The 16,519-nt window shown below is 36.9% G+C and overlaps 1 protein-coding gene across 1 annotated transcript in view; it reads left to right on the forward strand.

Moving 5' to 3' along the window:
* The window catches only part of GBE1 (1,4-alpha-glucan branching enzyme 1), a 258,313-nt gene that overhangs the window by 78,515 nt on the left and 163,279 nt on the right, over positions 1–16,519 (forward strand). The window contains exon 3 of the mRNA XM_058570688.1: positions 7,059–7,174. Within this exon, the coding sequence (XP_058426671.1) occupies positions 7,059–7,174 (116 nt within the window). The remainder of the gene's footprint in view (positions 1–7,058; positions 7,175–16,519) is intronic.

Consider the following 16,519-nt stretch of genomic DNA (forward strand, 5'->3'; position numbering starts at 1 on the left):
TGTCTGTGGTTCGGGGTTGCTATCTGCCTCATAAAGCAAAGTAGAGGATTTGTCTTCTGGGAAGACCAAGTTGTCTTCTCTGGAAAATCCTCCTACATAGTTGGCTTTGGTATCTTCCAGGAATAGGAGGACAGGGATTGAAGCCTCATAGGTCTGGGTTTTCGGTTGAGGTACAGAGAGGACAGTCGTTATAACCTGAAAGTCCAGAGTGGGTGTAGTTACCTCCAGAACTCATCACTGTTAACCCAGCCTGGGCTTCATGACAGTCGTAGAAGTGGATTCCTTAATAATAAAATGATACAGTTTCCAAGAAAAACCACAAAACCTTGAAAAAATTAAATAACATTTTATGATGGGGAAGGGTGTTGACTTGCTTTAAGGAGGTGATACTCCAAATATTTAACAACTGTTATGACATAAGTGACATCCACTCAGACGTGAAGTGACTGAAATCTGCTGTATGGGCCAGTACTGCCTTATGTTAACCCTGCCTGCTGCGTTCATCTGGAATCTTCCCTCACTGCTTGGTGAGGCTTGCATGTGGCAGGAGTTGGCCCAAGTGTGGACCATGTTCTTCAGTACATTGGCATCTGCATCAAAAGTGTAAGGCTCTGCACGGTAAGATGGAACCATTCCAACCATGCATGGGGAAAATTTATATTAAACTCAAAAAATTCTGCAGCTAAGTGCTGATGAAGAGAAATACTTTACTGTGAGTTAAAGAGTTTTGAAATATTTGAAGGAAGCTGACATTTAAGATTTTTATGTGAGGATTATTACATTAGAAAAAAGAAAGGTTGTTGGGTTTGAGATAAATCTAGAGTTTGTGCGCCTGATGCAGTGACCTTAGTTAATGTTTGATCGCCTGTGCCGAATGTGTGTTTGTAGTTCATATTAAACTGTGCATCACACATCGTTTTTTTTTTCTATTTCTCGATTTAAATTTTGTCTGCTGGTTTTGAGTCTATGGACAAATAGCATCTTTTGCATTATCAAATAGGATGATGAATTTGAGCCTGTTAATAATAAAATACCTATTAAAATGTTTGCTTTAAAAATGTGTAAGGTTATCCTAACTTGATCAACATCAAATGTCGTAGAAAATGTTATAATAAAATAATTTATGCAAGCAGGAAACATATTCTTAAAATTTTACCAAAACCAGAATAATAAACACACATTGTTTTGGGGGTTCCTAACCCTCAAACCTAGCAATGTCTAGGTTATGGTAGTAAATGAGGCATAGAAAGGAAGATGAGTTCGTATGTTAACATTTAAAAACTTTACTATTACTTTTCTAGGAAAAAGCCTTCAAATTTTTATTTTATGATCAGTGACCTATACGTTTTAATCAAGCTATCTCTTGGTGAGAATATTCTAGAAAACATTATCTATAGACGTTAAAAACAGTATATTGAGGGGCAGGCCCGGCGGCGCAAGCGGTTGGGTGCGCGCGCTCCGCTGCGGCGGCCCGGGGTTCGCTGGTTCGGATCCCGGGCGCGCACCGACGCACTGCTTGGCAAGCCATGCTGTGGCGGCGTCCCATATAGAGTGGAGGAGGATGGGCACAGATGTTAGCCCAGGGCTGTCTTCCTCAGCAAAAAAAGAGGAGGATTGGCGGATGTTGGCACAGGGCTGATCTCCTCACACACACACGCAAAAAAAAACAGTATATTGAGTAATGGTCTTCATGTTCAAATTGTCAGTTTTTGTTCTGTTGCATTAATACATTCAAATTCTTTAATATCTCAGATGTGTTCTATAATCTTTATCTCATTAGTCATCCTTCTGGGCTTTACAACCCTATTTATTCTCAAATCCTAAATCCTAAATTTCATGTAATATTTGCCTTGAAGTATTATTGTATGTTCTATTTCAGAATTTCCTTCACCTATTGATTTAGAACATTATATGGTAGTCTATAAATTTAATTTAATCTAGAAAATCACTCACAAAGCTAAGAGTAGAACCTGAACACAACAATTGAATCAGGCAGTTGTTTCTAAAGTGTGGTGCCCAGGCCAGTAGTATCAGCATCACCTGTGAACTTGTTAGAACTGCAAATTATTAGGCCACACTTCAGACCTACTGAATCAAAAACTCTGAGGGTGGGGCACAGCAATCTGCTTTAATAAGTCCAGGTGATTGTGGTGTGAGCTGAAGTTTGAGAACCACTGAACTACAGAACTCTCAATGTATAGTTCTGTGCTTGATAGAGAAGCAAATAATTGTCACATGTGGTGATGGGATATTTTGGTTCTATCCTGAGGCCTATATAGGGATACAAACTATTTGCATTAAGTACTTAATTAAAATTAATTCTGTTTTGTGTACTTAGAAAATAAGTCATACAAGATTAAAATGAAAAAAGTTTGAGTCATCTAGTTCTAAAAGTGTTCTCTTTAGATATATTCTGATATGGCTTAGAACTATTGATCATTATTATTCTTGTTTTTGTTATTATTACTTTATTTTCAGTTATATTTAGGAATAGCCTCATGACTTATTTCACAAGACATAAATTTCCCTAAAATTTGTCTTTCAACTTTTATTATTTTGCCTTCTGTGTTTTTCTAAAGCAAATTTTATTTAAAAACAAAAAATTCATTTTTAATTTATATTTTTAAACCAATCATTTGACATTTAATTTTTGTTTATTTTTAATTGTATACTTCCACAATTGGTTTCTGCAATCATACCTATATATATATACCTTAATGATAGTTCCTTCTTTCTTAACTAAGTGTTTAACGTTAAGTTTATAAGAACAGGTTCAAATCCAATGATTTTTTTGATTATTCTGTTCTGGGCCTTAGATATGTGTACCCTATGGAGAAAAGCTTATGTTCTTATTAGCTATTTTGGGAAACCCATTTTAGGGAGAAACTAGTTTTATTGGAAAAAAATTTTCATATGCCTGCAATACGGTAGAGGTAGGTATTTTGGTTGGTGTCAGTGAATGTTTTGAATAAAAAGAAGGAACACTATTTAATAAAGTCAGAAGAGTGAGGAAAATTTAGGGCTGAGCAGAGATTGGAGAAAGATTCAAGGAGATGAAAGACTGGTGGTCGTGTGGCTGAAGAGGGATTTACGTGGGGAGAGAATTGTCTAATGAAAAAATCTCAAGTTTCATGCATGTATGCCTTATAAAGCTTCCTCTCTCTCTCCCACATGAACTCTTTAGTATATTCTACATTCCTTATGATGGTTGGTGGACTGCATTTTCTTTGGGGGCATACGTGAAGATGTTCTAAATCTTTCTTTGAAGGTTGGTGTTTGGCAAGAAAAATGTACCTGTAGTGAAAGTCAACACCTGAGTTTCCACGAGGTGGAGGTGTGCTAGTAAAATGAAACTCTTAAAGATGATAGAAAATATATTTTTTCACAATGTAGAATTACTACAAATAATCAACATATGCATTAGGAGATTTAGATCTCTAAGATATAAAAGGAAAATATGATTCAGTAAAAGTATTTTTTCTTAATAAAAATATTAATACTTGTTTAAATAGATCTTAAAACTTAAGTGACTGCGAGCTGAAGAGCTAGTTCAATTGGTATTCAAAAACTAATATTCAAAAACACGTGATTTTCATATTACTGAAAACAGTTTTTTTAATAAATCTGCGTATGTAAATTTCCCATATAATTGAAGTTTCAAAGTAACAACATCCTATTTATAGTTGAGTTTTCAGTGGATCCTGCATTATAAATTTTACTGTTCATTTTGGTGTACTGTTACTCTATTTAACCTTTTCTTGAGGAGATATGACTGTCATTCTGAACACTAATTTTGAGTTTAGCATTGAGCAGGACCTGCATTAAGCACTCAGTATGTATTTAATGAATGAATGAATGAACTAATGAGCTGTACCCTTTATTTTCAGATCTAACTAACCAGGAAAAGATCTGCTGCTTGTCTTAAGCTTAATTGTCTTAAGTGATAAGCTTAAAAAGAAATTCAGGGCCGGCCCCGTGGCTTAGCGGTTAAGTGCACGCACTCCGCTACTGGCGGCCCGGGTTCGGATCCCAGGCGCACACCGACGCACCGCTTCTCCGGCCATGCTGAGGCCGCGTCCCACATACAGCAACTAGAAGGATGTGCAGCTATGACATACAACTATCTACTGGGGCTTTGGGGGAAAAAAAAAGGAGGAAGATTGGCAATAGATGTTAGCTCAGAGCCGGTCTTCCTCAGCAAAAAGAGGAGGATTAGCATGGATGTTAGCTCAGGGCTGATCTTCCTCACGAAAGAACAAAAACAAAGACATTCAGTAAATGTATAAAGTGTTACAGTACCCACATATTCATATTTCAAGCTTTTTTTCTCTCTAATTATACTCTAAAATTCTTTTCTTTGGAAAAGGAATGTCACACCATTTATAGGTGAGACGTATTTGGGGTTCCAGGAGCCAGAGAGTATAGCAACACAGAGCCTATGGAGCTGCAGGCTCCTTTCAGATCGTCCTTGTGATGGGGAGCAGGGAAATGTTTAGAAGGATCTTTAATTAAATGTTGTTTCTTACCCCCAGTGTTCAGACTGGTTGGGAGTGAAGATCCTTAGAGCTGATGGGTGAAAGAGTTGGTGTGTAAAGAAGGAAATCATGGCCTAAAGTGAGCTTCCTGATGCTTCTGTTATCTCTTCGGTTGAGCATCTAATGTCACAGCATTGCAGTGCATAGCATCACAGGGCTGCTTAATTTTTTTTAGAACTGTGAAATATTTTAGGCATAAATGAATAGGGAATAATGTAATAAGCATCTCTGTGTATATGACCTACCTTAAGAAATAAAATATTACAGATATTATTGAAGCTCCCTGTGTTCCCTTTCTTCTACCCTGGGTAAATCACCCATAGAATTTGATGTTTAACATTCTCATTTCTCTTTTGATATTTTTACTACATACATATGTATCCATAAATATTATATAAAGCTATTTTGCTTATTTCTTGAGCTTGCTATAAATGCTATTCTTCTATACTCTTTTGAAATTAACTTGCATGTTTTAGCTATTTGTGTGTGTTGATTTATTTGCTGTAATCCATTCAGTTTATATCATTCTATAACATCCTGTTGTTAATTATTGACAATGTGTTTACCCACTTTGTAGCTGATTTAAATTTTGATAGCTTCCATTTTTTGCTATTGCAAACAATTCTTCAATGAAATTTTTTTTTTTTTTTTGGTGAGGAAGATTGGCCCTGGGCTAACATCTCTGCCCATCTTCCTCTACTTTATATGTATGACACCTGCCACAGCATGGCTTGATAAGTGGTGCGTAGGTCTGCACTGGGGATCTGAACCTGCGAACCTCGGGCCACTGAAGCAGAGTGTGTGAACTTAACTGCTATGCCACTGGGCTGGCCCCTCAATCAACATTTTTTTTTTTTTTTGAGGAAGATCAGCCCTGAGCTAACATCCGTGCTAATCCTCCTCTTTTTTTTTTTGCTGAGGAAGACCGGCTCTGAGCTAACATCTATTGCCAATCCTCCTCCTTTTTTTTCCCCAAAGCCCCAGTGGATAGTTGTATGTCATAGTTGCACATCCTTCTAGTTGCTGTATGTGGGACGCAGCCTCAGCATGGCTGGAGAAGCGGTGCGTCGGTGCGCGTCCGGGATCCGAACCCGGGCCGTCAGTAGTGGAGCGTGCACACTTAACCACTAAGCCACGGTGCTGGCCCTCAGTGAACATTTTTGAATGCTTTCTTGTGCACATTTGTGAGAATTTCTCTAGGTTATTACCTAGGAGTAGAATTGTTGGGCCTTAGAGCTAATGCAGCTTTGCTATATAATCCCAAGTTGTTCCACCAATTTATACCCTCAGCTGCAGTGTTATTTTATGTCCTTGCTGACTACTTGATATTTTCAAACTTTTAATTTTTGCTTATCCAATGTGTGGGAAATGGCATCTCATCGTTGTGTTAATTTGTGTTTCCCTAATTATGAGTGAGCCTGAGCTAAGTTTAGTGGCCATTCATGTGTCCTCCTCTGATGATCTTTGTCCATTTTTCTATTGGTTTGTTTTCTTTTTCTCATTGGCTTATAGATGTTCCTCATATATTTGGATGCTCTCTCTTGGTATATTCATTACAAATATATTCTCCCATTTGGTAGCTTGTCTTGTCATTCTGTCTTTCTATCCATCCATCTATGAAGATAAGGTTATAATTTTAGCGGTCAAATTTATCAGACTTTTTCTTAATGTTTTGTGAAAGTTTTTTTGTATCTTGTCTAAAAAACACTTTTTAAACCCAAGATTATAAATATATTTCCTTCTGAACATTTTACAGTTTTGCCTATCATATTTAAACATTAACCTATATTCAAGTGATTCTTGGGCATATTATTAAGTAGAGATCCATTTCGTTTTTTCCATAAGAATAATTAAATGTCCTAGCACTACTTATTAAACAGTGTGTCCTTTACTCAGTGATTTGTAATGCCACTGCTGATATATGTTAAGTGTCTATGTGTGCATGGGTCTGTTGTTCATTTTGGCTTTCTTCTAGGATCTACAATCCTCCTTTCCTTTGCCCCCTATAATTTATAACCTTTTCCCTTTCTTGCTTGAGGCATTTCTTTAGATTTTAACTCAATTCTGTTACATGCTTATGAATTTGAGTAAATACAATATGATTTTAATTATTTTTTTATCATTTTTCTACCATGACATGTATCTTATCTAATAGCCTACAATGCATTTCTATTTTTTCATGTTGTCTTTGTTCATGGTGTTTCTTTAAAAAAGGTCCCATCATTTTCTTTTACATTCTATTTATTGATAGAAGTATTGGAGTTGAAAGTACAATTGAAAATGTTGTGATCTTTAATTTTAAGGGGCACAGGACAAACTTTGAAATACTTTTTTTAAAAACAGATTAAGAATAACCTGCTTTATCTAAATGGCTAGGAGGGTGTTTTGATTAACACCTTAGAAAACAATATATTTTAGACAATTTGATTTTGTACTAGTAGGCAGCATATTATGCTTTGCTTGAAATTCATTAAATATTAGTCCTATCATGCTATTGTTAACTGATCTATTTTATTTTTTTAGATGATTGGAATCCATTTTCGTACCCATATAAAAAACTGGATTATGGAAAATGGGATCTGTATATCCCACCAAAGCAGGATAAATCCCTTCTAGTACCACATGGATCCAAATTAAAGGTACTTTCTTCTCTCCTGTTTTTATTTGAACTTTTTTTCTTTTTATCCTGTTTGCAAAGTTTGATTTAAAATATTAGAATGTAAACTGATGCGTTATAACTGTGGGAGAGACAGTCTAAATGTCCAAATAGAGGAAAATTTAAAATGTGTTAAATTAGAACTTTTTGGTTGGTAAGATACCAAACTTATTAGTTGTATTATCATCACCTTTGGAAACTTTATATAAGGAGCAATTGAGTATTACAGAAGTTTATCTAGAAAACAGAAAGTTTAATAGAAAAATGAAACCTGTCTTCAAATCAGCAAATGCAGAGAGAATTTTTACCTGTAGAGATAGAGTCTTGATAGAATTGATTTTGTGATGAGCCACATAAATGGGAGGCGATGCTGTGTGCATGGGAGTCCCCTGCAATTTGGGGATGTGATTCTTCTGGTTATCCTCTTTCTGGTCTGTGACATGGGGCTCTTGTTTCTGCTGTTCTCCTGTGTTAAGGCCGCCTGGGTTAGCCTAGGGGCTGCCTGTCAGAGGCAGGCTGAGCATCCCCCCACTCCCTCTGCTTTGGCTGACCACGTGGTTCTGCGTTCAGGGTCTGCACAGCCAACACAGCCAGCTTCTCCTGTCTCCTCAAGGGAAGATTGAGGGGTGGGTCCCAAAGTCTGGATTCCAGATTTCAGGCTTTGATTGTATAAGAAGCTATCTAAATTGTTTAACATTTACTGGATTTTAGCCCATCTCATATAATTATGTAATATTTCTATGTCCCTTGTATCTCTTTCCTTTCCTTAGACCTGCAATAGCATTCATAGCATTTATGATAATAAATCCTATGACTGAATTATGTTTATGAGCATTTATTATTTAACAATATTAACTTAGAGTTACTTAAGGTATGTTTAAAATCAAAATGCATCATATGTTTGCTTTGCCGTTTTGTTTTGTTTTTTGCAAATAATGAAATTATAAGTGTATCTGAAAATTGCTGAAATATTGCCACACATAATATAGTTACCAGAATAGCATGCTGTCTGGAGTAAAGAGACATTTTAACATGGGATAGCAGCCAAGGTTCTTTTTAATCTGTAGTGAAAAAGAGAAAAAGTAGCTACAGTATACAATAAGAGGGATTTAAATTTAATATAAATAATCCCTTTTCTAAGTCGGTATAAGCTCCACGAGAACAGGGACCTTTGCTGTTTTGTTTGCTAATACTGTATATTCTCAATTCTTAGAACAGTGCCTGGCACAGAGTAGGCACTCAAGAAAGAGTTATTGAATGTTAAAGCATTTTTAGGTCCAATCTTTGAAAGAATAAATCAAATAGCTTGATTTTTCTATGGTTTATAAGGCCTGATTTTATGGAAACTGTGAGGCAAGGCAACTGTAATAGCGCTGGTTTCATTGTCGCTGTAGGTCTAATGGTCATTTTTTTAAAGAACTAAACTTACTAATTTTTTTAAATGTTGCAGACTTTTTTCTGCCTTCTTGAATTAGAAAATTTTGGGAGCTCTGACACTTTACTTACTTTTTGCCTGAAAAAGTGAATGAATTAATTTTGATATTGTTTTTATACGTGGGGAAAAATAGTGGAGTACTAGGAATGAATGATTATTGATTTATACTGGGAATAATGGTAGCGTTCATGTCTCCCATCCAACCCTAAATCTTTTATACTTTCTGCTATGTCTGAATATTTGTGTCCCCCCAGAATTCATATGTTGACATTCTAATGCCTGATGTGATGGTGCTAGTAGGTGGGACTTTGGGAGATGCTTAAGTTGGGAGGGTGGAGCCCTCTGAATACGATTAGCACGCTTATAAAAGAGGCTCCAGAGAGACCCCCAGCCCTTCCTGCCAGGTGAAGATACAGCAAGAAGTCTGTGAGCTGGAAGAGGGCACTCTTCCAGCCATGCTGGCACCCCCATCTTGGACTCGCATCCTTCAGAACTGTGAGAAATAAATTTCTGTTGTTTGTAAGCCACCCAGTCTGTGATATTTTGTTATAGCAGCCCAGATGGACTAAGACGCTTTTTATACGATGCTGTGTACTATTCTATGCTTTCTTTCGAAAGTTTATTTTACCTGGATAAAATGAAATAATCTGATAATAAAAGAAGAGTCCCTGTTTGCATTTTAAAGGCTTTTAAAGTCTATGTTTAACAGCAAATAAGTGTTCAACAAATATCAAGTAAACTGTTGTGTAATCTTTCTTCATTATTATTCTTTTTTATATATATATATATTTTTAATTTTATTTTTCCCCCAAAGCCCCAGTAGATAGTTGTACGTCATAGCTGCACATCCCCTTCTAGTGGCTGTATGTGGGACATGGCCTCAGCATGGCCAGAGAAGCGATGAGTCGGTGCGCGCCCGGGATCTGAACCTGGGCCACCAGTAGCGGAGCGCGAGCTCTTAACCGCTAAGCCACGGGGCCGGCCCTCTTCATTATTATTCTGTAAAAATTTCAATGAGGATAATTAACTGAAATTTTAGGCCCAAAATACTACTTGTAGTGTTTAAATGTTTCAAATGTTGAGGAGATATTTAGGTGCTATTATAATGTTAAAAAGGTGATATAATTAGTTTTTCATTTAGGGGAAATGATGCACCAGGTTTTCTTTGGGGGAGAGATTAAATTCTCTATAAAAAAATCAACTAGAGGTTTTTGGCCTTTCAATCTGAAGTTGTCCCTAGGTAGTCTATCTTGGTAATTAAAAATCTTATTTTAAATTGAACTTGAAAATTTATTTCACTCCACAAGGGATTGACCTTTATAACTCACTTGAGGATGTTTCTCTTATGAATTATCTGGTAACCATTAACAAAAAAGAACTGTTACCTGCCATTGAAATAATAGCTTTATTTTCTCTACAAAACAACTGGTCTTTTCAATTGAACACTTTGGAAGAAGATAACTAATTACTTATATGGTCATATAAATGTCTCTTTTCTATATTTTTAAGTAAGCTAACCAAACAGAAAATATTTTAAAAATAAAATAAGGTGAATTAAACATTCAAAGCTGTAAAGATATAAGGATAGAAGACTGTGTTAAAAGTCTTTAACACTTTTTTTCTGGATACTAGCCAAACTAATTTATGTAAAGGTATTTTTGTTTACTATTTTAAAATATACACCTTAAAAACATTATTATATTAAGAAATCTTCTCAAGTTGTTTCATGGAAATTTAACACAATTATTATTTATTTATTTATTTATTTATTTATTTTTTTTTTGGTGAGGAAGATTAGCCCTGGGCTAACATCCGTTGCCAATCCTCCTCTTTTTGCTGAGGAAGATTGGCCCTGGGCTAGCATCTGTGCCCATCTTCCTTTACTTTATATGGGACGCCGCCACAGCATGGCTTGACAGCCAGTGCAGCACTGCACGCCCGGGATCTGAACCTGCGAACCCCGGGCCACCGCAGTGGAGCGCGCTCACTTAACCACTGCGCCACCAGGCCGGCCCTGTTAGCACAATTATTGAGTGTCTGCTGTATGTCAGGTGCTGCCCTTGATCTGTGATGCTTGTACTGAATTGTAATATGTGTGTGTGTGTGTGTGTGTGTGTGTGTGTGTGTGTGTTTTAAATATAAAATGCTATTGGAGCAAAAAGTGAGCGAACAGGTTATTGATTCTGTGATAGTAACAGGAGAAATAACAGAGGGGCAGCAACATTCAAGCACACTTTGTAACATGTTTAGAAGTTGAGCAGAGAGATAGAGGGGGGAAGGCTATTTTAACCTGAGGGTACTGCATGAATAAAAGTGTGTGTATTGATCCAAGTCCCAACAGGAAGCAAATGGCACACTCGAAATAGTTCTGTTTGAAGAGGGTTTTTTTTTTCCCCAAAAGGGTGTTTTGAAAGTTGATAGAGAGTCACGTGAGAGTTCAAAGGAGGGTGGGGTGAGAGGCCTGAATAGCACCCAAATTGTTACGTTGCCCAGGCCACAAGGAACAAGGGATCAATTACTAGAACCCAGAGGGAGAAGATACAGCAAGAAGTCTGTGACCTGGAAGAGGGCCCTCTCCCAACCGTACTGGCACCCCGATCTTGGACTTGCAGCCTTCAGAACTGTGAGAAAAGAAGTCTGTGGTATTTTGTTATGGCAGGCCAAATGAACTGAGATGCTTTCTGTCTTGAGAGGAGCACTGAGCTTTGGTGAGGGACACAGTTAATTCATGGTAACCTTGCAGGGAAGGAAACAAATACTCTGATCTCTAGCACTTCCCCCCCCCTCTGACTTCTGACTGGGGCTCCACCTTGGCCAAACCCAATGAGAAGCCAGAGTTCTGGGAAGTATGGTCCACATATGTCAGCCTCCTGGGGCAGAGAGCTGGCTGGGAAGTGGATCTGTCCTAACTAGTAAAATGTAGCTCAGGAGGTCAGGGAAAGACCTCAGGTCAGGAAAAGTAACAGGTCAGGGAAAGTAAACCTGAAAGGTGGTTTGGAGGCAAACTGTGAAGAATTCCTTTTCTTTTGATTCTCATTTTTTCTTCTTTTATCATTCCAATTAATACTGTTAAAAAATGATTAAAGAAGCCAGTTTGGGTGATACAAACAAACTTTATGTAACACTTCATGAAGCAGACAGTCTCCATTTGGAGAACTGCAAAATGAGGCAGAGGGCAGAAGGCTTTTATAGGATAAATAATAAAGAACAAGGAAGAGAAAAAAAGAAAATAAGTGATTGGCTGGGGCCATATCGTCAACCTTGTTTGGGTTGAGAAGGCCCAGAGTTGGCTTGGCATTTGGGGATTGACTTAACGGATATACTGTGTTTCTGGTCAAGAGGAGCATTTATAGGGACATGGAAGTTATCTAAGTATTGGTTTGCTGACATGGTACCCAGGACAGTAGCGACTCCATCTTGGGCCTAGAAAGTTATTTCAACAATACCCAAATGACTAGCAATGGCAATTAGAATTGTCTTCTTTTTAGTGTTTAGGATGTTTGTGTACTTGAACTTTTCCTTGCCAATCAGTAACAAAATGGACTAGAACAGAGGTTTCTTGATACCAGACTTTTAACATTTCAAAGGATCATGTATTAGTCAGCTTGAGCTGCCAGAAGAAAATACCACTGTGTGGCTTAAGCAACAGAAATTAATTTTCTCACAGTTCTGGAGGCTAGAAGTCTGAAACAAGCCAGCATGCTTGGGTTCTGGTGAGAGCCCTTTTCCTGGCTTGTGGATGCCTGCCTTCTTGCCAAGTCCTCACATGGTACTAATCTCATCATCAGGGTCTCACCCTTATGACTCATTCAAACCTAATTATCTCCCAAATGTCCCATCTCCAAATACCATCACATTGGGAGTTAGGGCTTCAATATATGAATTTGGGGAGGGGGCACAATTCAGTTCAGAGCACATCAAATTGCTTTTCTATTTATATTTAGATGTTACACAATTGATTGGTAGAAGAGGAGCACAAAACTTAATACCTCTATTTGCAATTTTCTTAGATAAGACAAACGAAAAATTAGAGACATTTCACATTCATATTTAATTTAATCCTCATGATAACACTATGAGAGAAGGTATTATTATTATATTTTCATTTCCTAGATGAGTACACTGAAGTTTAGAGAGGTTAAGTAGATGGTAGGCCTGAATTTGTCTGACAGCAAAGTCTATGCTCTTAACTATTTTGTTGCACTGCTGGTCAGGCTAAGAGTTCACGAAGAAAAGAAAGAAAAAAAAGTGATAAAGAGAAAGTAGATCTTGAGCCTTGTCTCAGACTTAACAATCATTTTATACCATATTTGCTTTTGCTTTTTTGTATAGAGAATATCGTCCCCATTTTTCAGGCTGCTGAAAAACAGTATTGAAGTGACCTTCCCTGAGAATAGAAGGGATATAGATAATAAGTTTGTGGAATAATTTGTGGATAATTTGTGGAAAGACTTTGTGTTTTAGATGGTAAGAGGTCAGATTGTTTAAATAAAGTGAAACTAATTATTGAGAGCTAGAATGGGATTGCTAGGTAGAAGGATGCATTTGAGAGGTTTTGGGCAGGGATGTGGCATGCTGAAAAATTAGTATCTGAATATTTGCATAAGAAGATTAATCTCATAGGCACCAGATCCTTCATTTCTGGAATATTTTGTTTGCCCATTTCCTTCTCTCGACATTCTTTATTCACTGTGTCAGGAATTTCTAATATTTGGATATTGGATCTCCTAGATTTTCTTACCTGTTTCTCTCAAGTTGCCCATCATTTTGACTTTCTGTTCCCCTTTGAGAAATTACTTTATCTTCTAACTGCTTTTATTTTAGTAATCATATTTTTAAAATTTCTAATAACATGGTTTTGTTCTCTCCCTTTTTCATAAATTCTGTCATTGTTCAATATCCAAAGATACTTTTATCTGTTTGAGACTATTAGAGATATTTTCTTTTATTTTTTCCCCAAGTTTTCTTTTTATTCCACCACTCTGTATTGTATTTCTTTCAGATTTTCTTTTCCTATGTTTCTTTTAGTCTGTCTTTCATGTTGCAGGCTGTCTTCAAATGTGTGGGGGTCCATGGTTACATGGTCATACTTTAGAACGTGGTAGGAAAAGGCAGTTGAAAATTCTGTGCACATGGACAGGGCTTTGTTCCTGGTGAGCCTCACTGTTGAATAGTCAGAAAGTGAGCCAGCCTTTATGTTGATGGCAGTAAGTGAAGGTTTTCCTCTGGGATCGTTTATTTTTTCCAGAGATGAATCTTCCAGTCTCCTACAAGGTGGGTTGAAGGGGTGTGGAGTGGAGGACTTATACTTGGCTACTGGCATCCTTGGATAAGGACAGGGAAAGAGGACAAGTGTCCCTCCTTTCAGTGGGACACTTAATCTCCCTAGGTTCATACGTGTGATTCACCTCTGCCATCTGCTGTACTCATTGTCTCTGGTTCTGGAACCTTCTTAGTTCATTGTTTTTCAGAGAATAAACTCTGATCTCCTGTTTGAGGGTGAGAGGTGGCGTTTTGAGGGGATACAAGTTTATCTGCAAGGAAAAAGGCTCTGCTGCAGACCCTACAGTCCCCTTGTCTAACACTGCGTCTGACCTTCCATGCTCCTAGAAGCTTCCAGATGCTGAGTCTCCCAGGGATTCTGTGAGGCAGACTGACCAGCTCTCTTTAGGTTCTTCCTCTGCAATACCAGACTGTAATTTTTGCCTGTCTACTTAGTTTCTTACCTATCCAACTGCTTTCTATATTCCAAAAATTTGTTGAAATTTGTGGTCTCTTGCTGCCTGCTTTTCTGTCCTCTGTTAATGCGTTTTGTGTTCCTTTTCTGTTATTTATTTCAACAAGAGTTTGGTAGGTTTGTCATTTTTAATTCATACGTCTAAACACCTTTCTTTAAATGGAAGAAGAGAAAAGAACATCTATCGGATAGAAGAATGTTTTATAATTCTAGGACCTCAGTTGAGTTAATACATTCTTATCATATTCCATGATTATAAGATTTTGGTCAAACTTATTTTTTTCTTCCTTGCGATGTCTTTACATATTATTATATGTGATAAAGATTTTCTTCTACATGACCCACAGAAAATCCTTTACTCACTTCATTTGTTACCTGGTTCAACTTAATCAACCTATAAGATCCTGAAACATCTAATTTGTGGGAGAATACATAGTTAGAATTAGATGCACTTTCCCTTACCACAGAGATTATCATTCTTTGTGTTTGCAAAATACAATATGAATGTTAATGAACCTAAATAACGTACTAGGAAATAGTCTTCCTCTGTAGATGAGAATAAAGGCTTATTAATTGATTCATTTTTCTTTTCTTTTTTGCTGAACCTCTCTAGAATGTTGATAGGAAACACAAAATAAATGTGTAAATTTCCAAAGCAGTCTATTCTCCAGTCTGTAGAGGAGCTCTGCCTAGAGGATGGATGAAATAGAAAGTGATAGAAGGTGGGAGTGTTTCCTTCTATTTTGAGCTTGCTCCACATTAATTTCTTCATCAGATTTTGCTCTTATTTTTTCTTAATACCTTAGCATGTATTTAATTTTATGTTTTCTGCGCTTGAAGCATTGCACTGTCCTCCCTGGATGTATGTGAAGAAATAAAAGATAAAATGCCTGCACTTTGAACTTATTGTCCGCTTGGAGAAAGCTCTCCATAAACAAATGAAATGAGTTGATTAAACATTCTGTGGCTGGTAAGGGAGGAGTGGAAGAAGCTCATATTTTTTGAGAAATTTGTGACAGAAAAGCAAGAATAAGTAAATGGAATATGTGGTGGTTTCTTTTTTTAAAATTTGTTAGTGATGCAGTTCTCTTCATTTTTGGCTAAATATTGATGGAACCAAGAAAGAACCCAAGAGAGAGGATGACAGGATTGAGGACAAGGATTAGAGAGAGATTCTTGTGGAAGTAGAAAGATGGGGGAGAATAAAGGTCACAAATTGAATAGTTAGTTAGGGAATAATTATGGGAAGAGATGCATTTTAAGCTTGGTGTTGAAGGAGTTAATGGATGTAGAGTAATGAGTAGGTTGTCAAGGGTCAGTTAGGGAATGAAAGAATATAAAGCCAAGCAAGACTGAACAGAAATTACACAATTCTACTTGGGAGACTGGTTGGTTTGACTTGTATTGACTTATGATGACATCAGATGTACAAAGGAGACTAAACAAAGTAGTGAATCTATTTCAGGAAATTTTACTCTGAAAACATGCAGGGCAACACGGTTGCTGAACTTTGACAGAGATTCTTCTTTGCTTTTTCTTAAATCCTGCATTTCTTACTTTAAAAAAGAGCCTCAATAATTTTTAATAGTGACCAATTTATTCTTTAATCTGTGCTTTCTTGTTTTTTTTTTTTTTTTCAGGACTTGGACCCTTAATGATCTCATTTTTTTGGTCACTAATATTCATACCCTCTCATCTAGAGCATAAATGCCAACTCAAACTTGTCATAAATCATTTTTTCATTTTTTGCACCTTACTTGTTAACACCTTCTTTTCCTGTGTCACATCCTGTAGAAATTCTTCTAGCGATGGCTTGAGATCTTATATATTCCACACTTTGTCCAGGTTTAAAGTTTACTTATTATAGATGTCTAGATTCAAAGTTGTTTTCTCTCAGCATGTTGAAGACGTTGCTGCAGTTTTTGTCATATATCCAGTGTTGCTGATCAAAATCCTGATGACTTGGTTCTTATTCCTTTGTATGAAATCTACCTTTTCTCCTGGTAGTCACTTGGATTTCCTCTTTATCCTTGATTTTCTAAAAATTTGACTACCATCTGCCTTGATATGTGTTTCCTTTTTCACTTTTTTCCTGAAATGGTGATACCTTCATAACTCATGTTTGTCCTGGTTCTCATTTTTACCCCAGTCCATTT

The sequence above is a fragment of the Diceros bicornis genome, chromosome 27 (genome assembly GCF_020826845.1).
Source record: "Diceros bicornis minor isolate mBicDic1 chromosome 27, mDicBic1.mat.cur, whole genome shotgun sequence".
In the NCBI taxonomy this organism is placed as follows: Eukaryota; Metazoa; Chordata; class Mammalia; order Perissodactyla; family Rhinocerotidae; genus Diceros; species Diceros bicornis.